The sequence below is a fragment of the Eulemur rufifrons genome, chromosome 15 (assembly GCF_041146395.1).
Source record: "Eulemur rufifrons isolate Redbay chromosome 15, OSU_ERuf_1, whole genome shotgun sequence".
In the NCBI taxonomy this organism is placed as follows: Eukaryota; Metazoa; Chordata; class Mammalia; order Primates; family Lemuridae; genus Eulemur; species Eulemur rufifrons.
In genome coordinates, this window is record NC_090997.1 from 5,841,042 (window position 1) to 5,868,063 (window position 27,022).

At 46.7% G+C, this 27,022-nt stretch overlaps 2 protein-coding genes across 2 annotated transcripts in view; one reads left to right on the forward strand and one right to left on the reverse strand.

Annotated features, from left to right (window-relative positions):
• The first annotated feature begins 5,084 nt into the window (after positions 1–5,084).
• On the forward strand, positions 5,085–17,319 carry LHFPL5 (LHFPL tetraspan subfamily member 5). The gene is made up of 3 exons (XM_069488932.1): positions 5,085–5,496; positions 11,257–11,493; positions 17,293–17,319. Exons 1-3 carry the CDS (start codon positions 5,085–5,087, stop codon positions 17,301–17,303), a joined length of 660 nt encoding a protein of 219 aa, XP_069345033.1. The 3' UTR covers positions 17,304–17,319.
• A 7,169-nt stretch (positions 17,320–24,488) lies between these two features.
• The window catches only part of SRPK1 (SRSF protein kinase 1), a 72,730-nt gene continuing 70,196 nt past the window's right edge, over positions 24,489–27,022 (reverse strand). Inside the window, exon 16 of the mRNA XM_069487820.1 lies at positions 24,489–26,993. Within this exon, the coding sequence (XP_069343921.1) occupies positions 26,809–26,993 (185 nt within the window). The 3' untranslated portion in view covers positions 24,489–26,808. The remainder of the gene's footprint in view (positions 26,994–27,022) is intronic.

Below are 27,022 nucleotides of genomic sequence, written 5' to 3' on the forward strand. Positions count from 1 at the left end.
TACGCATTCCCGCCGGCAATATGTGAGTTCCAGTTTCTTCACATCCTGCAGTACTTGGTGTGGCCAGTATTTTTTTTTTTTTTATTTAGCCTTTCTAGGAGGTGTATAATGTGTGTCATTGTGTTTCTTCTGCGTTGCCCAACTGACTAATGATGTTGCGAATTTTTCACGTTTTCATATTTGCCATCTACATATTTTCTTTGATAAAGTATTTGTTCAAATCTTTTGCTTGTTGATAAAATTGAGTTGTTTCCTTATTATTAAATGTTGAGAGTTACATTTTTTTTGGGGGGGGGAGGGGGACAGAGTCTCGCTCCGTTGCCTGGGCTAGAGTGCCGTGGCGTCAGCCTAGCTCACAGCAACCTCAAACTCCTGGGCTCAAGTGATCCTTCTGCCTCAGCCTCCCGAGTAGCTGGGACTACAGGCATGCGCCACCATGCCTGGCTAAGTTTTTTTATTTTTAGTTGTTTGGCCAATTTCTTTCTATTGTTAGTAGAGACAGGATCTCACTCTTGCTCAGGCTGGTCTCAAACTCCTGAGCTCAAACAATCCTCCCACCTCGGCCTCCCAGAGGGCTAGGATTACAGGTATCAGCCACCGTGCCTGGCGGAGAGTTGCATTGATGTCATAGCAGGGGGCCCAAGGTTTATTGGTATTGTTGGGAGCCAGTAGTGACTGCGGTTTTGTCAGCGTTGGTGGAAAACCCATACATAGTCTCCATCTGTCCCCAAGGGACACCCTGTTATGAGTCTCTGAGCCGGCACAGGGTGAGGGTGAGGTGGGCTACGAAGAAGGCAGAGTGAGTGGTCCTGTCCCACTGCTGAAAAGCCTCCTGTGCAGTAGCAGCTCTGAAGGACCTTCCCATAGGACCCCGCACCCACTGGCTCTGCTCCTATCCTTAGAGCTCCGTCCACACACCCCTTCCCCAACCTCTCACCTAATGTTCCAAACTTACTGCGTCCAAGATGCCGACCGTGTGGCTGGCCTGTGAGCCCTGCCCACAAGTGGTGATCATGTGGACCCCAGGCCCACTCTCCTTACCGGGGAGGGGGTGTATTCGTTTTCTGAGGCTGCTACAACAAAATACGCCAAACTTGGTGGCTTGAAACAATAGAAATTTATTCTCTCACTATTCTGGAAGCCAGAAGTAGAAATCAAGGTGTCAGTGGGGCTTCACTCGCTACAGAGGCTCTAGGGACAAATCCGTTTCATGCCTCTTACTTCTGGTGGTTGCCAGCTACCCTGGCTGTGGCCACGTCATCCTGATCTCTCCACCTTCGTGGTCACATTGCCATTTCTTCTGTGTCTATCTTCTCCTCTGTGTGTTTCTTATGACAGCACTTGTTGTCATTGATTTAGGGCCCACCCTGATAATCTGGCAGGATCTCCTTATTGGAGACGCTTAACTACATCTGCAAAGAACTTTTTTCCAAATAAGACAACATTCACACGTTCTCGGGATTAGGATGTGGATCTTTTGGGGGTAGATAGTTATAGCACTTGAAGTCCTGCCCTCCATGAAGATTTCCCTTCCCCACTGTCCTCTCCGCAGCAGTCCACTGCCACCTGGTGCCAGCGTGCCAACGGAGCTCCCTCTAGAGCAGGCAGAGGAAGGGACCCCTGGCCCATTTGGCTTCCACAGTGAGAGAGGAGGCCCTGGCAGGACTGTCACACAGCAGAGTGTCACCCCCAAATAAGAAGGGTTAAGATGCTGGTCAGCCAAAACCAAAACCAAACAATGTGACAAATGGCCACTAGGGATAGGAGTCTCCACCCTGCATCCTTTGCGTCATTGATAGTGGCTAATTCCTACAGCTCCCCTTGGGACATAATACTGTTTTTGATTTATGATTTGGGAAGTGAGAGGGAGCACTGGGGGCATTGGTTTAGCTCTTCATAGTATGTTAACTTTTAGCTCCAGGCTTGGGGAACAGGGTGAAGATTCTACCCACTCCCGCGGTGATCTGGTCTGATCACTCGGGAGCACGGGATGGGTTCAGGCCTCACACACTCCCCGAATCTTATTCTAATGCTCTTCTGTCCTATAGCAATGACCCCCAACAGATTCTGTGAGCCACATCACATAACGGTCTTGAATTTTGTCTTATTCCTCGAATCAATAATCTAGACATTTGGGCTTATCTTGCCTGACATTATTCAGTGTCATTATAAGCAGCCACCCTGCTCAGTGTTCATTTCTTCATTCCTTTAAATCTATGTATGGCCAAAGCTACTCAGTTCCCCAGACCTTGGCCCTCAGAGGGAACATGGTTATGGTGCTCACAGCTGACAATTTGATTAGCTGCTTTGTGTACTGCTGTTTTTCCAATTCTAAACATAAACAGGAGTCTCAGAGCCTTTTGCCCAGGCTGGAAACCCCCTTTTTGGTGCCAATATTTGGATCAGTTAGGGCTCTTTGGTGCCGATAGCCAAAACCTACTCTGGCTAATGAAAGCAAAAGGGAAAGAAATGGAAGGCTACGTGGTGGGCTACAGAGTTGAAGAAGAAATAGGGTGACCTGTCTTAGGTGGGGCAGGAATCAGGGTGGCTGAGGCTCAGCAGTAGGAGCTCACGGATTGTTTCTTGAGGATATTGTATGGCCCAACTAAGCAACAACACTCTTTTCCCTCCTACCAATCCACCATGGATTCAGATTCCCCAGTAAGCCACTCAAGGTCTAGCCTTGGTCACCCACCAGCTCTGTCTCAAGGGTCTACATTCCCCATGATTGGCTGTCCCACCAGAACCCCAGGAAGAAGGGGAAGCTACTCTTGGAGGCAGGGGAAAGGTGTGCTGGGCAGGCCAAACAAGGAAAATCCACCAGCTCCTAGGAGCTTGGCCCCAGCCTAAGGCCTTTTCTCCCTGCTCTGGGGAAGCTCCCAGTCTGATGGTGGTGACACAGGCTGTGCCCTTGGTGATGTTCCAGTCTAATGGTTAAGACTGGTCACAAAATCAAAGACAAGATTTAAGAGAAAGAAGAAACACAGGAAATGGCACCAATATGTTCAAGGCAGAATTATTTTTAATAGTGAAAAGGTAGAAACTGCCAAAATACACCAAAGGGGAAATGATTAAATGATTATGATACGTACATACTCTGCATCATTACAGAAGCATTAAGATCATGTTTTTGAAAAAAATAATATAAGACAATATTAATGATATAATGCCAAGTTAGAAGTGCATTCAAAACTGTATATACATTATTATCTAACTGTGTAAAGCAGAATGCACAGAAGGGAAATGGACCAAAATGTTAACAGAGGTCAGCACCATCATCAACATTTTTGAGCATTTTTATATGTGATGTCCTGGGCCACATATGTTATTTTACATTTTACATGTGTTATTTTACCTAACACTTATGTGGTAGATACTGTAATTACCCGCATTTTATTAGCGAAGAAACAGGCTCAGGAAGGTTAAGTCCAGGGATGGTAACTTAGCTAGTAAGTACCTGACTCAGATCCAGGTCTGCTGAAAACCAAAGTCCATGTTTTTTTTTTTTTTTGAGACAGAGTCTCACTCTGTTGCCCGGGCTAGAGTGAGTGCCGTGGCGTCAGTCTGGCTCACAGCAACCTCAGACTCCTGGGCTCAAGTGATCCTACTGCCTCAGCCTCCCGAGTAGCTGGGACTACAGGCATGCGCCACCATACCTGGCTAATTTTTTGTATATATATATTTTAGTTGTCCATATAATTTCTTTCTATTTTTAGTAGAGACGGGGGTCTCACTTTTGCTCAGGCTGGTCTCAAACTCCTGACCTCGAGCGATCCACCCGCCTCGGCCTCCCAGAGTGCTAGGATTACAGGCGTGAGCCACCGCAACCGGCCCAAAGTCCATGTTTTTAACATGATCTTGTCTCTCTTTAACTCTCGATGTTGGGGTTATGAAGGATTTTCATTCTCTTATGTATATTTTCCTGAATTTTCCTAGTTCTCTACACTAGCCATGAATTTACCTATAAAATCAGGAGAAATATATGTATGTTTAAAAGGGAAAAAGAAATATGCAACTAATACATACAAATAAAGGAAGAAAGGCATTAATTAGACAAAGTGGATGTTAAGGACTGAGAAGGCTCATAAACATGTTCTTTGCTGTGCTTTGTAGTCGCTTCCATCCCACTCAGTCTGCACGTAGACGTACTATACATATGTTACATATTTACACATACATTATATATGTATCTCACTGTCTTTCAGCGCAGGGGCCTTGTTTTGATCTCTGTGGTCTTGCTTAGAAGATATCCTCCAACACAGGCTTAACACATAGGGGCTCTTAGTAGTTGTTGACTGAATGACAGGGATGAGAAACCAGTGACCAGAAGACGCAATCAGTAAAGGCTCTGCTGGCCTCCGGGGTGCGGGGGGAGGGCGCGGGGCGGGGGGCGTTGGAGGTTCCGGGAGGGCGACTGGGGAGCCAGAGAGGAGTGGGGTGTGGACACTTTTTGAAGAGGAAGCGGGTTTGCGACTGGAATTGAGAGGGGGGGAATGTGACAGCCGCACAGTTCTTGTCATCCTCGCTCAAGAGGGAGAGGTCTAGTTCCCTGCGGCGGGGGCGTGCGGTGGGCGGGCGGGCTGCTCCCGCGCCTCCGGGGCCGGGCCGGCCCCTTGCCCCCCTCCCCCCGGGCGGGGTCCCCCACCCCCACCCCCACTCCACCCCCACCCCCACCCCGGCCGCCGCAGGCCCCGCCCCGCCCCGCGCAGCCCCGGGCGCTGGCCGCGGTGCTGAAACGGCCTCCGCGCCCGGGGAGGAGGCGGCCGCGGGAAGGGGCGGGCTCTCGGCGGCCGGGAGCCGGCAACCCGGAGGGAGCAGGGCGGCACCGCGGCCCGAGACCCTGGCCGGCTTGGGAGGAGGCAAGAGACGAGACAGGCCCGGCCAGTGCGGGCACAGGCATCTGGCCAGCTTCCCCTGACGAAGCCAAAGATGGCCTTGTGCTATTGAGCCCCCTCCCCTCACCTTGTCCCCTGACCTCCCCTCCTCCCCGAGCCGGCTGAAGAGCGACCCGCTTCTGGGCCTCCCTCCACGAAGCCAGGGACTTGCAGCCCACAGGCCTGCAGCCCGGGCCTGCTGCCCTCACCATGGTGAAGTTGCTGCCCGCCCAGGAGGCCGCCAAGATCTACCACACCAACTACGTGCGCAACTCGCGGGCCGTCGGTGTGATGTGGGGCACGCTCACCATCTGCTTCTCTGTGCTGGTCATGGCCCTCTTCATCCAGCCCTACTGGATCGGGGACAGCGTCAACACACCGCAGGCGGGCTACTTCGGCCTCTTCTCCTACTGCGTGGGCAACGTGCTGTCCTCCGAGCTCATCTGCAAAGGTGGTCCCCTGGACTTCTCCTCCATACCCTCCAGAGCCTTCAAGACTGCCATGTTCTTTGTGGCCTTGGGCATGTTCCTCATCATTGGCTCCATCATCTGCTTCAGCCTGTTCTTCGTCTGCAACACGGCCACCGTCTACAAGATCTGCGCGTGGATGCAGCTGGCTGCGGGTGAGCAGGGATGGCGGGAGGGCAGGCAGGGGCCCACCCCTAGGCCACAGCTGTGGCTGCAACGTGCCCCCTCTGTGGAGGCTCTGGGTGTTGTTCTCAGCTGTCCTCCTGGAGCCCAGCCCTACTCAATACTCCGCAGAAGATGCTGAGGAGCAGAGAATCTTAGAATGGCTGAAGCAGAAAGGACCTTACATGAAACCATTCAACCCCCTCATCTCACAGATGAGGTACTGATCCCAGAGAGGGAAAATGACTTGCCCAGGGGCACACAGCTCCTGGTCCTGACGCCCAGGCCACCACACCAGGTGTTGCAGCTCTGGGAGACAGAAATAAGGAAGAGTCCTCTATCAGCCATGTGAGAATAGGACCCAACCCCAGAGCAAAATAGTGACGCCAGCCAGGCACATTCTAGATGCCTTCATTTCCCACTTCTGGGTATGTGTTCTTTCTCCTTTAAAAGTGCCTAGAACCCTGCCCTCACTCCTTCCTCCCACCTCAAACTACTCTCAAGGAAGGTTCTAAGGTTACTGATTGATTTTGGAATGTTATTATCATCCTGAGTATGAATAGAAATTTGCATCTGAAGTCCCCTCTTTCATCATGGAGTGAAAATCTATGTTCCTGATCATGGGATTCCACAGTTGAGGTAGCAAATGGAGTGATATTTTGTAAGGTGGGAGAAGCCACTCAGGGTCCTTTAAAACTAAGCAGAGCAGGCAGGACTTGTGTTGCCCTCAGGCAAGGCCTCCCTGCTCCATTTCCTGCTCCTGGCCCAGGCAGTCCTCTTGGTCCTTGGGCCAGTTGGTCCAGCTCTTTTCTGGAGCCCAGGAAAAGATGGCCCAAGACCTTGTCCTGCAACCTCTGGTACCCTGGTCCCTGCCCACCCCAAGAACCACACACAAACTGTCCGTGTGGGTAAGATGTCCAGTAGCAGTGCTGGGGACCGGAGACTAGAGTGAAATCATCTTGACATCGTTGGTTAGAATGAGAAATAGTCCTCCTGAACACAGGGAGTGCAACAAGGATCTGAATCCCAGATCGACAAACACAGACTCAGGACCGCAGAGTTGAAGGTGACTCCAGAGAACTATACCTCCCCCCAGCTATGGATACAGCATCTGGGGCTGAGAGAGGGGATCAGCTGGCTGCTGAGGACCTAGAGAATTAAAGCAGCAGGTCCCAAGAGACTAGACGTCTTCCCAAGACATTTTTATTGAGCTGTCTATTTATATAAGTATAGTGATTTACAAAATACCTTTACATATGTTACCTGGAGGAGCCGCATCACAACCCAGCGAGGTAGATATTTCTTCGTTTTACAGATGAGGCTGCCAGTGGGTAACTTGTCTTTGGGCACATAGGCAGCGAGGGACACACCTTTGATTCCGAGTCTTGCACCCAGTCCACTTACCTGGCTTCAGAACCCCCCACAGAGCCCCTCGCCATCTGCCTCTTCCCTGCAGTCTCTCTGTATGGTACAGGGAGGGTGAGGCAGGGGTAAGGCAAGGCTTGCTGGGCAGTGGGCAGAAAGGGAGAGGACAGGCATATCGAAAAAGAAGGGGAAATGAAGATTTACCAGTTTTGTGCCGAGGAGGAGTGGAACCGACCCTGACATGCTTGCCAGCTGACTCTCTGTGTCAGGGTTGTGGGACACCGGAGACACAACCATCCCTCTCGCGTTCTCTGTGCCAACTGCCCCCCCCCCGACACCCCCCTGCAGGTGCCATTTGTGAGCCAGGCAGTGCCAGGAGGGCCTGGGTGGGGGAGAGATGACACGCCATCTGCGTCACACACTATCCAGGTCACAGAGCCGGAGACACTGATAGCAGAGGTGGCCAGCTGCCATCCCATGAAACATTGATGCTGGGGGAGGGCCAGGGTGGTGTCCTGTTCCATCTTGCTGCACTGGGGAAGGAGGAATGAGCCAAAGGGGGCGATGAGGAGGGGGTGGGCCCCACATCCAGCAGCTGGGAGTTGCATACATTTCAAGAGGCCCAAACCAGTTAGCTGATCCTTGCCAAGAAGCCTGGGAGCAGGGAAAGGGCAGAGGGTGGGGAGGGGGGAGGACGGGTGAGGGGACAACGTGGGGCTGTGGCTTAACTTCACGCTATTAACTGAGCTCCTGGGTGCCAGGGGTAGGCAGAGTGTGGTCCCAGCTCCTAAAAACCCAGGGAGAGCAAGTTGCTTGTCTGACTTTTGGTAACCTTACGTCTTCATCAGTTCTACCTGCTTCTATTTCAGCAGGGCTGCTATAACAAATTCCCACAAACTAGGGGTTTAAACAACAGAAATCTATTTCTCACGGTTCAGGAGGCTGGAAGTCTGAAGTCACGGTGCCAGTGTGGCATGGGAGCCGTGCACACTAGAGCTCCGGTGACAGCCCTCTTCTGCGCTGACTTCTGACTCCTAGTGCTGTCCTGGCAGGGTGGACAGAGGGCAAGAGGGCTCTCTGGAGTCCCTTTTATTCATTGATTTGTTTGCTTTTATTATTGTTAACTGACACATAATAATTGTACATATTTATAGGATACAATGTGATATTTGCTACATGTGTAAATGTGTAATGATCAAATCAAAGTAACTCGCATATGCATCACCTCAAACATTTATCATTTCTTCGTGTTGGGAACATTTAGACGAGATCAGGTGCGTTCAGGGAGGTATGGCTGTAGACTGTGTTGGAAACATTCAAAATTCACTCTTCAAACTATTTGAAAATATACAATAAATTATTGTTAACTATAGTCACCGTACAGTGCTACGGAACACTAGAACTTATTCCTCTACCTAGCTGTAATTTTGTATCCACTAACCAACCTTTGGCTACCCTACCCGCTCTGGGGTCCCTTTTATAAGGGCACCAATCCCATTCATTAGGGCCCCACCCCTTGACCTAATCACCTCTCAAAGGCTCCACCTCCTAACACCATCACATTGGGACTGAGGCTTCAACGTCTGAGTTTTGGGGGAAACAAAAATTCAGTCCATTGTACCTCCCCTGTAGAATGTGGCAACAGTACCCCGTTTTGTGGGGTTCGTGTAAAGATGGGACGGTATGATGCATGGAAAACACCTTGCACGGTGCCTGGCACGTGGTAGGTGCTCAGGAAATGTGAAAAACAGAAAACAACTTTACCTGTCAGGATGGGAAGTGATGCGACAGTAAGGTTTATTTATTTCTTGCTTATGGTACATGCCCATTGGGGTCACCTGCGGGCTCTGCTCTCACTGCTGTCTCCCAGGACCCACACTGAGGGAGTATCAGCTGTCCTTGGCTGTCCTCACTGCAGAGAGAAAGGAGCTCTGGAGTCTTCCACTGGCCGTTAGATGCTCTGGCCTGGGAGTACACACATCTGCTCCCACCTGTTGGCCAAAGGAACATGACCTTGCCCAACCTGAGGGGCAAGTGCGGGGCAAAGAGCAATCCTGCCGCGTACCCGGAGTATTTGTGAGCAGGTCTGACAGCAGCCACGCCACCGAGATGGCTTCCATCTGACCCCAGCGTCAGGAATAATAGCAATGACTAACATTAACTGGCCACTCCCCACGTACACGACACCGTAGTAAGCAGTTCCTACAAACGATCACAATCCTCGCAGGCCTTGTGGGTCAGGTATCTCAGGGACAACACGATGGAGTCAGAGAGGGTAAGTAAACTGTCTGAGGACACGTTGCTGGCCGTAGGCCCTCGAGACACCACAGATGGGATAGACTCCCACCGTACCCAGCACCATGGGCGACTGTGGTACCCACAGCCTGTTTCTAAGTCAGAGGCCCTGGGCTCTTTGCTGGAACCCCCTAGGAACACCCTGTGGAACCCCTTCGGCAGGGGCCAGAGGGAGGCACGATGGGGAGAATGGCGAGTCCTGAGGGGTAGGCAGCTCCTCTCCACGTCCGCCTGTGCCCCCTTTAAGCTAGGGGCCACCTCAGGCACCGGAGGGCTGGACCGCACCAAGTGGGGAAGGGCCTGGCTACACAGGTTTTACCAAAGAGCTGTGGGAGGTTCCCGAACACTTCTCAGTTTGTCTCCAAGTCTGAGGTGTCACCGCCAAAGACATTCAGCCCCTCGGAGAGATGTCCTTGTTTGGAGATGGAAGGAATGGACTTTGAAGTCAGAAAAGTCGGGAACTGAGAGTTCAGGTCTTGGCTCTGACATAGCGGGATGATGGGCAAGTCATTTGGTTTCTCTGAGCCCTCAGTTTTCTAATCTGTAAAATGGGGATAATGAATATCTGGCCTACTTCACAGAACTGTTGTACACGAAGTATTTTATGATCTATAAAAGAACTATATAAATGAGTTCCTCCCATAAAAGTCAAAGGAAGTTGATAAACTGAGGCAGGGAGGTGGACCCTGATCTTTACATGTTACTGTGCCTTTGTTTGATCTACTCACCTTCCTTATAAGAATGAGCTGGGTCCCGGGAAGGTCATTTGAGGTCCTGTGAGGTGCTCTTCTGAGGAGTTCCTGGAGAGGGCACAGCCTTGGGGCTAGAAAACCTCCCGGCCTGTGGAAGGAGGGCCAAGGGTGGGACGGGGCACAGGTAATGGCAGGGACTCCTGCCTGCATGGCAGTGGTGCTTCGGGTCACCCCAGTCACATCCTGGGATTATGTCATCTGTCTGTGCTTCACCCCAGTGCGGCTAAGGTGGGAGATGCGGTTTGATGGGAGGGATGGAAGAAGTAGGGGGAAGCAGGCATAGTAGAAATCTCAGCTGTAAATACCAAGTCAATGCAGGCGCAGGTGGGACAGTAAGAGCTGACACTCACGAAGTGCCAAGTACGTGCCAGGCACTGTTCTAAGCACTTGTCCAATGTCAGCTCATTTGACCCTCACTGCAGCCACGACAGGTAGGGTTGTTACCTCCTCAGATGAGGAAACTGAGGCAGAGAAAGCTTAGGTAACCTGCTCCTGCTCACAGCTAGTTAACCAAGAGCTGGGCTTGAGATCCCGGCAGCCTGGTCTAGTGTGTTCCCAGCTTTTCCTATTGAGAGAACCACCTGGAAGAGTGCTTTCCAAGACAGGGATTTCTGAGCCCAACCCTGGCCTGGGAACCAGTATTGTATTTTATTTTATTTTGGCACATGTTATATGCAAAGAAAACAGCATTTTAAATAAATATTCCAGGGATTCTTAAATTCAGGGATGTGTAGGCAACCACACCGTGCCGTGTGGTAACGGTGGGGAGGAAACTTGTTTGCTTAAGTGGAAGGTTCATGAAGGAAACAGCCAGGCATGGGGCCAGAAAGCCTTCCTGTATCCACCGACTCTAAGATACTGGAGTGGTAGGACACACCATTATACTACATATTACAAAAAGAAAAAATACTGCTAATCAAACAATGGCCTGACACTTTCTTATCACACTTGTTTCAGAGGTGTCGACATTATGAACAGATGCACATGTTAGGAGAGACGGGTTCTCTGTGCTGGGACCAGGTACTGGAGGTCTTCGAAGCCAGGGGAGGCAGTGCCTCAGTGAGTCTGAGCCGAGGGGAATGGCTGCAGGCCTGGGCTGAAAAACTCAGCCCTCTGCGCCTGCCCTGACTGCCAGGTACCAGAGGCCAGTTGTTTTAGCCTTTGGAGCCTTGGTTTCTCACCTGCGTTCTGTAAGAAAGATGGTAGGAGCTGCCTCTTGTGCCCCTCTGGGCAACTATCACAAGGAGAAAGGAGGTGACAAGATACTCGTAGTGCCAGGTGGGAGTTGTGGGCTGGGCACAGCAGGCCTGACACCATCTGCTCCCCGTCCTGCCCTCTCAGCCACAGGCCTGATGATTGGCTGCCTGGTCTACCCCGACGGCTGGGACTCAAGCGAGGTGCGACGCATGTGTGGGGAGCAGACGGGCAAGTACACCCTGGGCCACTGCACCATCCGCTGGGCCTTCATGCTGGCCATCCTCAGCATCGGCGACGCCCTCATCCTCTCCTTCTTGGCCTTCGTGTTGGGTTACCGGCAGGACAAGCTCCTCCCCGACGACTACAAGGCAGATGGGAAAGGTAACCTGCCCTTCTCCGTAATGACGTCCCCTGCCTGGAGACCCCGGGGATGAGGGTGGCGGGGTCCCCTGAGTCTCCCCGACCCAAGGGATGGGGACACCAAGACCACTCAGACAGAGGCCAAAGGCCAGGGGAGGGTTGAAGCCGGCAGCAGTATGGTGACGTGTGGCGGGGCTGTCTGTGGTAGAGTGTCCCCTCGGCCCCCCACACTCTCAGGGTCTACAGGGGAGAGAGCCCTAACCCAGCAGGGGCCTAAGCGTGGGCTCCTCTAGAAGGAGGCACTGGGCTGGCCTCGAAGGAACGCTGGGAGTCTGCCCGTGCAGAGAGGAGCGGCAGGGCGGCAGAGGGGCTGAGCCGTTGGGGAAGGAGGGGGAAGGGAGGTTAATGCTTGGGACACCCTGAGAACCCAGTGAGGGCACAGACGTGACAGACCTTGGAGTGCGGGCAGTGGAGCCTGTGCCCTGGGGTCAGGGCAGCCCAGGGTTGTCTGAGCGTCCACCCTGTTTCAACTCCTCGCACCCAACTCCCACCCGCCAGTCACTAAGTGCAGCTGCAGCCCACCCTCGAGGCCCCGCAGACCCTCCAGGAAGCCTCCCTGACGGCTTCCCACGACCTTGCTTCTCCCTAAGGCGCCTTCTGCCCCTGTTTCTCATTAGCCTCTCCCCCTGTCTGTCCTGAGGGGTTAATGTTTTCAGAGCATGAACTTCATCTCCTAGGCAGAGGGCACGGCCTGTCTCACACCCCTGCGAATCCCACAACAAACCCTGTAAGAGGGCCAGGGAAGAAAGACATCTCAGCAGGGGCCACCACGAGGGACCCGTTATACCTCAGGGGCCTTGCCAGTCTCCCTTCCCCATGGCTGTCTTAACAGCGGCCCTTGGACCTGGGCTAGAAGCAGCCGCCAACCTCCCCTACCCTCTGTGACCAGGGACCCTTCCCACGTGAGGAACCTGAAGCCCAGACAGGAGGCTTGCCCAGAGGGTCACAGAAAGGTGGCTGCAGAGAGTAGCCCAGAGCCCAGGTCTTCTCTGGCTGAGCCCAGGGCCCGCCTCCCCATGGGGAAGCGTCTGAAACATTTCCCCCTTCTTTGGGTGGGGGGAGGGGGTGGAAGAAAAGAGACTCACACACTTGCTGTGTGGTTAAAGATGGAAGCCAAATTACTGGAAATATCTGGGCCAAGGAGGAGAGAAGAGGGAGGTTTCTTTCCATTGCAGTAGATTCCTGCAGCTCCTGGGCCAGGGGGATGCTTAGGGCCTGGGTCCCTTGAGGACCCCGTAAAGGGAAGGAGGACGGAGCTAGTATTTCCTGAGCCTCTTCTATGTGCGAGAGTGATGGGAGGTGTTTTCATGTGGGCCAATTTCATTTACTCCATTTTTATTTAGTCTCATGTATTGAAGCTCGGTGCGGAAGTGCCGGAGCGGGCGATTTCAGCAGCAACCTGCACAGCCACAGGGCTTTCTCCAGCAACGGAGTTTTCTCCAGGGGGGACTCGGTGGGAGCTGCTGGAGGCACTTTGTCCAGCTCTCGGCCTCAGGTCAGGCAGGGCCACCTTAATACGTCTGGCTACACGCACAGAGTATTGTTATAACACTCATTTGCATTCTTCTTTTTTTTTTTTTTTTTTTGAGACAGAGTCTCACTCTGTTGCCCAGGCTAGAGTGAGTGCCGTGGCGTCAGCCTAGCTCACAGCAACCTCAAACTCCTGAGCTCAAGCGATCCTCCTGTCTCAGCCTCCCGAGTAGCTGGGACTACAGGCATGCGCCACCATGCCCGGCTAATTTTTTCTATGTATATTTTTTTAGCTGTCCATATAATTTCTTTCTATTTTTAGTAGAGGTGGGGTCTCGCTCTTGCTCAGGCTGGTCTCGAACTCCTGAGCTCAAACGATCCGCCCACCTCGGCCTCCCAGAGTGCTAGGATTACAGGCGTGAGCCACCGCGCCCGGCCATGCATTCTTCTTTTTCAGAAGAGATTCTTTAGTCAAAAGGAAATTTTATTCACAAAAATCCTCTAAGGTGTTTTTTTTTTTTTTTTTTTTTTTTTTTTTTTATAAAGAGATGGTTTTGTTCCATTGACATTTTCTTTACTAACAAAGTATCAATTCCCTTTCTCCTCCTTCCTTGTCCCACTGCCTTCATGTCCCCTGTACCTTGTCTCAGCCTTTCCAGGGTCTTCTCTGCCCTCACTATTGCACAGGGCTTGTTTTATCCTTCGTGTTTATTACCTTTGAGGAAACACCCACATAACCTTTATGAATACATCTAGTTACTCAGTGAAGGTCCATATTTCTTCTTTCAAAGCACAAAATTGGGGTCAGGAGAGCCAAGTTCAAGTCCCAGTTCTTCCAGGTCTTTCCGGTAAAAAGGAGAACACTAACCCTGTGCTGCCACCTCCTCTATGTGTGGCATGACTGGACGAATGAAAGAAGTGAAGGATGTAGTTGCTGGTTCTCTCTTTGGGGGTTAAGAAGGCAGAGGAGAATGAGTATGGGCTCCGGAGTCAAAACTGGGTTTAAGTTTTGGCTCCATTTTTAACTAGCGGTGTGACCTTGCAGAGGCTACTTAACTTCTCTGAGCTTCAATTTCCTCCAGCTTCATGGGGGAGCAGGCAGGTTTTTTTTTTTTTTTTTTTTTTTCATTTGTAAAAAAATCCCTACTTTAAAAGGTCGTGCTTAGGAATAAGATAAGGGTGTCTGCTCTTGTCACTTCTATTGAACATCATACTGGAGGTTACAGCTAGGGCAATTAGGCAAGAAAAAGAAATTTTAAAAATCCAGTTTGGAAAGGAAAAAGGAAAGCTATCTCTATTAGCAGATGACATGAACTTGTACATTGAAAATCCTAAATAATCAACTAAAAAACTATTAAAGCTAAACACAACTTCATCGAGTTTGCAGGATACAAGAGCAATATACAAAAATCAACTATATATGCATACACTAGCAATGAACAATCCAAAAATGAAATTAAGAAAACAATTTCATTTACAACAGCATCAGGAAGAATAAAATTAGGAATAAATTTAACAAACAAAGAGCAAGACTTGTACATAAAAATTACAAAACATTGTTGAAAGAAATTAAAGGCTTAAGGGCCAGGTACAGTGGCTCACACCTGCAATCCTAGCACTTTGGGAGGCTGAGGTGGGAGGATTGCTTGAGGCCAGGAATTTGAGACCAGCCTGAGCAAGAGCAACATCCTGTCTCTACCAAAAATAGAAAAACCAGCTGAGTGTGGTGTCACGGGCCTGTAATCCCAGCTACTTGGGAGGCTGAGGCAGGGGGATCACTTGAAGCCAGGAGTTCAAAGTTGCAGTGAGCCATGATGATGCCATTGCACTCTAGCCTGGGCAACAAGCAAGACCTTGTCTCGAAAAGAAAAGAAAAGAAAAGAAAAGAAAAGAAAAGAAAAGAAAAGAAAAGAAAGACTTAAATAAATGGAAAGCCATCTCACATTTGTGACTGGGAAGACTTACTATTGTTAAGAAGGCAATGATCTCCAAGCTGATCTACAGATTCAATGCAATCTCTACCAGAATCCCAGCTGGCTTTTTGCAGAAGTGATGAGCTGATCCTAAAATTCACATGGACATACAAAGCACCCAGAATAGTCAAAACAATCTGAAGAACAACAAAGTTGGAGGACTCACATGTCCCAATTTTAAAACTTACTACACAGCTACAGTAATCAAGATGGTGTAGTGTTGGCATAAGGATATACATAGCTCAGTGGAATAGAATTGACAGTACAGAAATAAACCCAAGCATTTATGGCCAGTTGATTTTCAACAAGGGTACTAAAACCATTCAATGGAGGAAAGAATAGTCTTTCCAACAAATGGTGCTGGAACAACCAGATATCGACATGCAAAAGAATGTAGTTGGACCCCTACATCACACCATATACAAGAATTAACTCAAAGACCTAAATGATCAAAAACTAAATATAATATATAAAAATCTTAAAAGAAAACATAGGTATAAATCTTCCTGAACTTGGATTAGGCAATGGTTTCTTAGGTATGACACCTAATATACAAGCAACCAAAGGAAAGAAAACAGATAAATTGGACTTCATCAAAATTAAAAACTTTTGTGTTTCAAAGGACACCATCAAGACCGTGAAAAAGGCTGGACACAGTGGCTCACACCAGTAAACCCAGCACTTTGGGAGGCCAAGGCAGGGGAATCGCTTGAGGCTAGGAGTCCCAGACCAGCCTGGGTAACATGGTTTGACCTCATCTCTACAAAATTTTTTTTAAAAATTAGCCAGGCATGGTGGCATGCACCTGTAGTCCTAGCTACTTGGGAGGCTGAGGTGGGAGGATCACTGGAGCCAGGAGTTTGAGGTTACAGTGAGCTATGATGGGGCCACTGTACTCCAGCGTGGGTGACAGAGCAAGATCCTGTTTCTAAAAAAAAAAAAAATTAAAGAAAGAGAAAAAGACAACCCATAGATTGGGAGAAAATATTTACAAATCGTAATCTGCTAAGAATCTAGTATCTAGAATATATTAAGAACTCCCACAACAATAAAAAGATAAATTATCTAATTTTTTAAATGGGCAAAGGATCTAAATTAACATTTTCCCAAAGAAGATATACAAATGGCCAATTAGCACATGAAAAGATGCTCCATATCTTTAGTCATTAGGAAAATGCCAGTCGAATCCACAATATGTACAACTTCATGCCCACTAGGATGGCTGCCATAAAAAAGATGAACAATAGCAAGTGTTGGCGAGCATGTGGAGAAATTGGAAGCCTCACACACTGCTGGTGAAAATGTAAAATCGTGCAGCTGCTCTGGGAAACAGCCTGGTGGTTCCCCAAATGGTCAATCATAGAGTCACCTCATGGGCAGCAATTCCACTCCTAGGTGTACACACAAGGAAACCGAAAACAAGTGTTCACGCAAAAACTTATACACAATGTCTATAGCAGCATAATAGCCCCCAAAATGGAAACCACCCAAAGTCCATCTGCCGATGACGGGATAAACAAAATGTGCATGTCTGTACAATGAAATATCATCCAGCCATAAAAAGAAATGAAGTACTGATAATTGCTACAAGGTGGATGAACCTTGAAAACACATTAAATGAAAAAAGCCAGACACAAAAAACTGGCTTCCATCTGTACGTGTGTGATTCTATTTATGTAAAACGTTCAGCACAGGCAAATCCATGGAGACAGAGAGTAGATGAGTAGTTGCCTGCTACTGGGGCTGGGGGAGGGGGAATTGGGGGTGACGGCTAATGGCCAGTTTCTCTTTGAAGTGATGAAAATGGTTTAGAATGAGACAGCCGTGATGGTTGCACAATCTAGTGAATATACTAAAATCCACGGAGTTGTATACTTTAAATGGGTAAATTTTATGTTAGCCAATTATATTAATAAAGAAATAAAAGATTGTGCTGAGGATCCCATATAAACATTAACAATGTCTGCACATTATAGGCAGATTCATAAATGTTAGTTCTCCCCCTATTCTCTTTCCAGTATCTCTGCTTTTTGTGTCACCCACCTGCCCAACCAGTAACAGCTCCTGTGCCCCAGTCACCCGCCAACACCTTTGGGCGCTGGGGGTCCAGTGGGGATCGAGGTCTAAATTGGAGCTTATGGTCTGATAAGGGAGACAATCGTGCAGTACAGAACTACAGCCGATAAACGGTATGAACAAAGCTTTCTTGAGAGCGAATCAGGGGGATCTGATCTAGCTTGGCGATGGCGTGGTGTGCGGGCAACTACCCTAAAAACAAGGCTTGGTTGTAAACACATACTTTTCTCCTTCATTACAGAGGAAGTCTGAAGCAGCTGGAGGGTTGGTGAGTAATTCTGTTGGAGAGTGGTCTGTGCGCCTTTGGAGGGTCTGGGGCCTCTCTGCTCCCTCTGGAATCCTCCGAGTTTCGGGGGATGACTGAAGGGGCTGGGGCTACACGCTGCCTGGGGAGACAGGAGCAAAACCCCAGGGACAGGAGCTATCTGGCATCTGGGACCTTCACTGGGGAGCAAACAGGAAGCAAGAACAGGGAGACAAGAAATAAAACAGGCAAGGTGGTTAGTTTCAGAAACGTATTTTTGTAGAGCCTGGCAAATAGGAACGGACTGTTTTTTAAAAGTCATTACTGTAATTTGGACCCTTATTTTCAGAGAGAATTGTAAGTGATTTGTAAGAAACATACTGGAAAACCTAATAAAATAGAAAACAAAAGTTATGGAGAGAAAAACAAATATTTAGGAAAGCTAGGCTAACAGTGTTACTGTATTGAGCGTTAAAGTTAGCTGTGCTTCCTGATAGCCAAAGCAAAAAGAAAAACAATGAGTTAACCAGTTTTAATGCTGGTTCAAAAGGAAGTGCGGCATATTAGTTTCTTTATTGTCTTTTATGTTTCCAACATGTGACTTAACAAGAACATTAAGGAATGCATTAAAAAAAGAAAAAGAAACCCCCACAACAGTGTCACCTCCCTAACAGCTGTCATTTATTGAGGACCTACAGCGGGCCAGGCACTTTGTGTGGGTAGGAGGGTTTATCTCCATTTACATGGTATTTATTTTTACAAAATACCTTCCAATTCTTGACCACAAAAATATACCTTTTTGAGTAATTATAAATAAAATTGTTACCCCTCCCCCTCCACTTATGAGAGCATGATTCTCAAACTTCCACATGCTACAATCACCTGGGGCCCCGTTAAAGTGCAGCTTCTGATTCGGTGCCTGGAGTGGGGGCCGCAGATGCCAGGGGATGGGCTGCTAGAGCTCGGATCACACCGTGAATAGCAACGTTTCAGAGCACAATCATTTTTCTCATGTTTTTACAATGCTCATTATCACAGTTTGTTAAAGCCACAAATTCCACATCGCTGATGTATCACTTTTTCTTAAACCAAACCTTGATTATTAGACATTTAGGGTTGCTACTGTACATATTAACTTTTTGCTTTTGTTGATAAAATCTTGAATGGCATTACTAAATCAAAGGGCAACTGTACCTCTATGTCTGCCTTGTTGTTATTATTAATGGCACTACATTTTTTTTTTGTTGTTGTTGAGACAGAGTCTTGCTCTGTTGCCCGGGCTAGAGTGCCGTGGCGTCAGCCTAGCTCACAGCAACCTCAAACTCCTGGCCTTAAGTGATCCTACTGCCTCAGCCTCCAGAGTAGCTGGGACTACAGGCATGCGCCACCATGCCCGGCTAAATTTTTCTATATAGATTTTAGTTGGCCAGATAATTTCTTTCTATTTTTAGTAGAGACAGGGTCTCGCTCTTGCTCAGGCTGGTCTCGAACTCCTGACCTCGAGCGATCCACCCACCTCGGCCTCCCAGAGTGCCAGGATTACAGGCGTGAGCCACCGCGCCCGGCCGGCACTACATTTTAAAAGGTATATGTTTTTACTTGAGGGACAGTCAATACTATCTTACACTTGAATGAGGAAATTCATGTCTAAGTAGAACGAAAGTAAAAACGTGAGCATACATGGGGCTGTGGGTTTTTTTTAATTGGTTTTTAAAATGTCAAATTTTATATTCTTGTAATCTTCTGTTATTTTGCTTTTCTTATCTACAGGTCACCTACTTCTCAGACATGGAAAATTAGGGAATCTAATTCTTCAGAGATAAGAACTTGTTCCTCCCAAGCTTCCTTGTCCCTGGCTACCATAGGCCTGAAGCTTGAAGCTTTTTATGATAGGATGAAAACCAGACAGTCTTCTAAGACAAGACCTCCTTCTATGTACTCTCAGGTGACGCGGAACTTCAGTGGCCTGCACGGGATAAATATATCCAGAGGCTGCGTGGTGTGGCAGCGCTCACCTCCTGGGGACCCAAGTTCTCTTCTTAGCCCCTCACACCAGCAAACCACTTTGGCCTCTTGAGGCATCTCCTCAGTCAAATGACAGGACTGCGCGAGTCTATCTCCAGGGCGCCCTCCCAGGTGTCCCTGACGGCTGACACACACAGACACGCCCAGCTGCAGTGAGATGGCCGCTGAAGAAGAGGTGGCTGGAAGTGTGTTGGGTGGGTCATTCTGCATTCAGGTTTAGGGGGTCCTTTGCTTCTCCCTTCTCACATTTTGTTTTCTTATTGCTGGCTATCAGAACCTGAATCCTTTGACAGCCATCAGAAAGTTTTATAAATATTGGGTGATAGGAGACTAATTACTCTTGGGACTAATTTGACGTTTTTCCCCTGGGAACCAAATATCACATTTCCTTATAAGTGTCCACACTGACTGAACCAAAACTGGCTGCCAGCTTCAGAAATTTGTTACTTATGTTCAATAATTTGTTACAGGAATAGATGACATCTCTTGTCAAAAATTTTAGAGGATGCTGGTACTTTGAGACGGCAGTCTGCCAACCTCATTTGCCGGCAAATTAATAAACTCCTCTTTCTTTTTCCTCAAAGAAACCCCACAAAAATTGGATTTGGCATACCTATCTCCCAGTGTCTGTGGGGGATTGGTTCCAGAACCACCCTCAGGTAGCAAAATCCATGGATGCCCAAGTCCCTGATACAAAATGTGTGATATTTTCATAAAACCTATGCATATCCTACCATATACTTTGAATCACCTCTAGATTTCTTATAATACCTAATACAAAGTAAATGCTATATAAATAAGTTGTTATACTGTATTATTTATATTTTTATTGTAATTTTTTCCAAGTATTTTCATTTGTGGTTGGTTGAATCTGTGGATGCAGAACCTGCAGATACGGAGGGCTGGCTACTAAATAGTGAATCTTCTGCCAGGTTCGAGAACTCAGCATTTCATCACAGCAAAAGCCAAGATAAAGATAGGTCCTCCAGGCTGTCCCTGCCTGGAGGATGCTGTATAGAAACAGTCTTGCTTGAGCAAGCAGCAGTGACATGGGAACAATTTTCTTATCTGTGGCTGTAGGTGTGTTTGGCCAATGCACCTGGACGACACGCCTATGTGCTGTTTCCTCTTAAGTTCAGATTGGCTAGGAGTTAGTATCCTAGACTGTCACAGTTAAATCGTGGGTGGTGGGAACTGTTAGGTGATTTGACCTTGTCACTTGGTCCACAGTAACTGTTTTGCAAGAATGATCACATTCATAATTTCTTTTGCTGATAAAAAGTATTTAATTCATAGTCAGCTATCTTCTTTATGCAAGCTTGATGAATGACAGAATTTGACAAATTCATTCTGCAGCTTAGTGACTTTTCTATCTATATTTGTTCGGTTATTTCTCATAACTTACTTTTTAAAGAGGTAAAAGAAAAGTTTCTAAAAGTCTCTCTATCCTCAAAACATTTCTCACTGAACTGGCAACTGGAGTGGTCCACAGAAGCTACCCGGGGTAGCGCGGGGCTTAAGCCCTACATCTACAGCCCACACCTTGCTTTTGCCAGGAGCAGTGAGTTCACCAAAGCAGGATTGATGTTTGCTAATGACCAGTGCTGGGGAGGGACCTGTAAGTCTGTTTGTCAGTCAGATGACCCAGCATTTCAGGTTTTTTGCTTTATCTTCAAAGAAACTCAATATTCAACCTAATAACAGTAATGATTTTTGTTCAGATACCTAGTAACTGTTTATCAGCTCTTTTAAAGTTATTTTACCTTTAAATTCTTAAAGGTATCTCAAATCTCATTCATCTTTTAAAGTATATAGAACAAAAATCAATACAATCAGCACTCCTCTTACCAAGTCACCTCATTCCTTTCTCACTTCTGGCTTGCCTCTGCCTTGGGCTAGGGCATAGAGTTGGTTGTGGCGCCCAAGTTTCGCTGATAATGACTAGCCCTGAGCAGATATGGTCGAGAGAGTAACGACCAGTCATTTATAGCTGAAATGTGGGCTTGGAGAGCATCTTAAATGATTTCATTACTTTACAACATTGTATTAGTGACCTGCTGCTGCCTAACAGATTACCCTAAAACTCAACGGTTTAAGACAACATATATATATATATATATCACGTATATATATATATATATATATATAATCAGTTTCTGTGAATTAGGAATCCCAGTAGGGCTGTCTTTGCCTCAAGGTTTCTCATAAGGCTGCAATTTTGTTGTATCCATTTCTAAGCTCAGTAGTTCGCAGGATTATTTCTCACAGGTTGTTGGGACTAAGGGTCTCAGTTCTTTGCGGCTGTTGGCCTCTCCATAGGGCTACTCAGATGGCAGCTTGCTTCCCTAGAACAACGGTTCCAAAAGAGCAAGACTGAACAAAAGAGTGTGCACACACAGAAGCCACAGCCCCTTTGTAACTGTCTCTCAAGTGACATTCCATCACTTTTGCCCTATTCTGTTAGGACACTCACAAAGCCCAGCCCACGTTCAAGGCAAGTGCATTACTTGAATACCAGGAGATGGGAATCACTAGGGCCCTTTTAAAAGTTTCCAGCCAGGCGCGCTGGCTCATGCCTCTGGAAGGCTGAGGGGCAGGATTGCTTGAGGTCAAGAGTTCGAGACCAGCCTGAGTAAGAGCAAGATCCTGTATCTACAAAAAAATAGAAAAATTAGCAGGGCGTGGTGGCACGGGCCTATAGTTCTAGCTACTCAGGAGGCTGAGGCAGGAGGCTCACTTTAGCCCAGGAGTTTGAGGCTGCAGTGAGCTACCATGATGCCACTGCACTATAGCCTGGATGACAGAGTGAAAAGTTGTTTTTCGGCTGGGGGTGGTAACTCATGCCTGTAATCTCCTCACTTTGGGAGGCCAGGAGTTTGAGATCCCTGGGCAACATAGCAAGACCCTGTCTCTACAAAAAATAATAAAAAAATTTAGCTGGAAGTCCCAGCTACTCAGGAGGCTGAGGCAGGAAGATCATCTGAGCCCAGAAGTTGGACGCTGCAGTGAGCTATGATGAGGCCACTGCATTCCAGCCTGGGCAGCAAAGTTAGACCTTGTCTCAAAAGAAAAAGTTGCCTTTCATAGTTATTTATAATTTTCTGCTGAAATGGAGATTTATCAGAATCCACTCCTGGAACAAAGAGTAGATTCTGGCAGCTTTACATGCTGATGGACACATGGATACATGTTTGTTTTGTAAGTTGATGAAGATCAACTTACAAAACAAAAGCAGGACTCCAACTCTGAAAACTCATCCCACTTTTGTTATCAATCCTCAGAGGATTTATAGTAGGGGCCAATAAATTTATTTCCAACAACAACCACACTCCCTCTGTCTATACCTAGTGAATCCAAAGCAACCAATGCAAAAACAATGTCTCAGTGGCACAACTGGCAGGGAGCTAAAGGGCTTCTGTACATAGACCAGTTCTGCTCTTTTGGAGGGCAAGTCTTGTTACTGTATTAAAACAGGCAAAAACTAGATCTGAATTAAGGACAGAAGGGAGAGATTATGATAAAAAGCAAACTTGGAAGAATATAAATCAAATTGAACATCTATGTCTTAGAAACCCTCCTCCCTTTACAAGAAATGGGCCAGTCTATAAACTAGGTACTAAAGTAAACTTGCTTAATTCCTTGGTTAAAATTTCTAAACACTTAACCCTATCTCAAATTGTCTGGCTTTTTAACTGGGGTGTATCTCTGGTATCACAAGGATTTCGTAGTAGGGATTAGTTTCTGTAAAGACTTAAATGCATATTATACATGTAGTTTTTTAAGACTCAACTTAAAAAAATGTCTTCAGGGCCAGCAAATTAAGAATTAAAGGTGGGGTTGTGACTCCATCTCAGTTCGTTGGTTCTTCTGAGATAGCTAAAAGCTCTCCTACAAGAGCACTAAGGTTTCCTCAAATGCTGGGAATTCTAGGTCCATACATTTAACACAAGGCTTGGAGGGCCTACCTATGTCGGTCAGTCTGGTGAACATACTGATTTGATGAATCCCAACAGGTTGCATTTCGGTCAAAGTTGTGAAAACACTGCGTATCTTAAGTATTACACAACTAAAACAAATCAACTAGAACAGTTTACATAGTTCAAGGGTAGGTGGGGAAAGGCTTTCTATGAATAACACTAAAACATCACAAATAAAAATGAAAAGCAAATTAAAAACTGCACGATATATGAAGCAAAAATGACCAAAATTCATTACCTTTAATACGTAACAGGTCCTGACCAAGTCTGCAAAGCAGGAACTACTCCAAAAGAAAGCTGGGTGATTTTGGCAAATAACCAAAAAATACAAATGGCCGATAGAACCCATGAAACAAATCTCTGACCCCACAAGTAATCCAATATGAAAATTAAAACATGATATTTCCCTTTTGGGGGCAAACTAGCTAGTAGGAACAAAATGAGATTATAACAGGCCCACGTGAACATTGTTCGTACACAGGAAAATAGCCCAGCTGTTCTGAAGGTAAGTTAGGCTATACTTGTTAAAAGCCTTAAAAATGTGCTTACTCTCTGGCTCAGACATTCCAAGAATTATCCTAAGAAGTAAGTCAAGCAGGCGCGGTGGCTCACGCCTGTAATCCTAGCACTCTGGGAGGCCGAGGCGGGCGGATCGTTTGAGCTCAGGAGTTCGAGACCAGCCTGAGCAAGAGCGAGACCCCATCTCTACTAAAAATAGAAAGAAATGATATGGACAGCTAAAAATATATATAGAAAAATTAGCCGGGCATGGTGGCGCATACCTGTAGTCCCAGCTACTCGGGAGGCTGAGACAGGAGGATCACTTGAGCCCAGGAGTTTGAGGTTGCTGTGAGCTAGGCTGACGCCACGGCACTCACTCTAGCCCGGGCAACAGAGTGAGACTCTGTCTCAAAAAAAAAAAAAAAAAGAAGTCAGTCAGACAGGTGTATGAAAACCTGTGTGTAATAGTGTTCACAATGCCAGTGCCTTATTAAGAGCTTACATTTCCAAGTCATCTGCATTTTGCACACACTGTATTCATAATTTGAGGGAAAAAACCCCAAATGTACTTTAATTCCACCCAATCCCAATTCAAAGCTAGTAGCAAAACTACAAACCCCACAAAATGGCAAGTGTTCAATTTGTAGTTTCATTGCATCTTCCAGTTCAAAAAGCATACTCAACCACCAATCCTTTCCTCCAGCTGCTGGAGCAGACCAACTTGGGCAACACATGAATAAAAATCTTCTGGACACGTGTAAGTTATTAAATAATTTGTTTATTGTACTGCATTTACAAAGAAAACAGACAATGCACTCAGTAGAAAGAATAAAAATGTATTCAGGGTTTTATTTCTGACAGCAAATAGAAATCCTTTAGTGAGATAATGGCAATTTGACAGTATTATGATCAAGCTCAGTAAAGGTACTTGGGGTACTTGGAAGATCAAATTTTACAGCTGCCTCTTCTACATCTTGTAATTCATCTGGCTCCTTTAGAGGAAAAGCCCTTATTTGATTTGGAAACATTTTCAAAATAAAGTTATAGATTCCCTCTCCTATTAAAATTTCCTATCATGTCAATTGTTAAAATAGGGCCTTTTGTTTGTTGGTGCTTTTTGGTTATTTCACCTTAGTATCATCACCAGAATTCCTGTAATCCCACAGTTGTGATTTTACAATGTAGAAGAGAATTCAGTTCTAGTCTATTGCTTTAGATATAAATACAGCTGAAAACCCAAAGTGGATTAGAATTGCTAAAGGATTTCTCTGCCGTTCTTTGATAAAATCTATTCTCTTTATTCTTGATTGGTGCATAGATAGCCTAGACGTAACATTCTTTCTACAGAAACATGTCTGATTTCAGGAGTACCCAATCAAGGATCCGATGAATGGCTGGCCAGTTACTCAGGGTAACATGCTCATGAATTAAATGGACTGCATAATGGCACCACTTTTCCTTTGTTGCTGTTGGTGGATAAGTGACAAACTGGATTCCAATCTCCCACACAGAAAGGAGGCTACCCAACAGTCTCACTGGTAGCTTGCTAGCAGAGCCTCAAGTTGCACCTCCTTGGCTTTCTGTACATTAGAGTCCTGTAGCTGCTTCTGGAGAATGCTGTCATCCCCAAGGCTCACTTGGTCCATGCTGAACAAGCAGCTGTGACCCCAATCCTGCCCCTTTTTTGCTTTTCAATATTATGAGGAATATGTAATGTCTACAGCAAGTCTAGGAGAGGCCCATCCTAAAATAAAATTCACAAAGCCTTTTCTCATTAAAAAAAAAAAAAGTCTCAAGTACATCTCAATCATCTCAAAATTGCAGTTAAGAAACTTACATTATACAAGGAAATAGCAGCAGAGAATGGCTAATCTTAAAAACAAATAAACCAACCAAAACAAAATCAACCAAAAGAGTGCCATCCCACCCCTCCCCTTGGTTTTTTAATCTGGGGTTTCACTAGAGACCCCAAATCTCTGAGAAAATGAGAAAGGCAAAGCCACAGCGGGAAATTGCTTCAAGTCCAGAATTTTGGGCAAGGTAAAGTAAAAGCTGTAAATAAAAGCAGGGACTATTTGGAAAAGAATCAGAACCCTGGGACATATTCTTAACAGGAAAGCTCTGAAACCCAGATCTCTTTTCTAGAGTCATTCTGATTCTTTAGTTATGAGGCAAAAAACTCAAGTACAATGAGTAAAGTGCCAGCCAGGGATTAAAAAAACAAAAAACAAAACAAAACAGCCAATCAAAATAACTGTGCTCTTAGGGTAACAGAAGACACACAGGAAAGGACTGTTTACAGAACACCTGAGGTTCTCAAGAAGTTACTAGTCAATGGTTCCATTTTTGTTTACATTAAAAATCAGACCGAAGATTCAAGGATCTTAAAGTTATTAAAGAAATTCGACAGTGCTTTGAACAGTGATAAAATGGTACCCAAATTCGGTGTTTATATAGCTCATTAAAAAAGATAGTAGCTTAAAAGTTGCAGGGAAAAATGTGAACACAGAGAACAACAGAAACAATCCAGGAAGACGATGCAGCCTGGATACAGCAAGTTTAATGTCTCTGCTGTACAAAGAATTAACACCCTTTCCCCTCCTCATCCTTATGCTGGCAATAGGATATGCATTACAAAATTTGACTCTTAGAGTCAGTGAATAAAAGGATGGGCTCATAGATCTTCATAGCTCTTTTTAAAAAGGATGCTTATGATTTAAAGGATGTCCTAGTGGAAAGGCAAGAGTACAGGGTGAGAGGCTGTTTCACATTTTAGTCCATTAGTCTTTGGCAGAGCCCAACCAAGGCCAAATTCACCTAGGATGCCCAGTGGCTGTGGGGATCTCCACATGGTCAAGTAAGCAAACCCAAATGAACATGTTGGATTAAAAACAAATCTAGAAACCCTTGAAGGAAGAGCTTCACCCTGGAAAGGGAAGAGGAAAATGCTTGGAGGGGGGGATGGTTAGAGGGTCAGTGTGTGATCTCTGCTGCAGTGCTGGGCAGGGGCTTAGGAGTTCAGCCAGGGGTGTCTAAGACACTCGGCAGCAGTGGCTCTCTTCTCAGGGATCAGCTCCAACATGGGTAGTAAGAAATCCGTGAAGCCAGCTGCCTCTTCCTGAGGCCACTCATACTTCTCCACTAGAACCTCAAAAAGGCCCCAAGGTTTCAGCTTCGTGATATGTTTCAGGTCACCTGCAGTGAAGACAGTATAAAAAAAAATT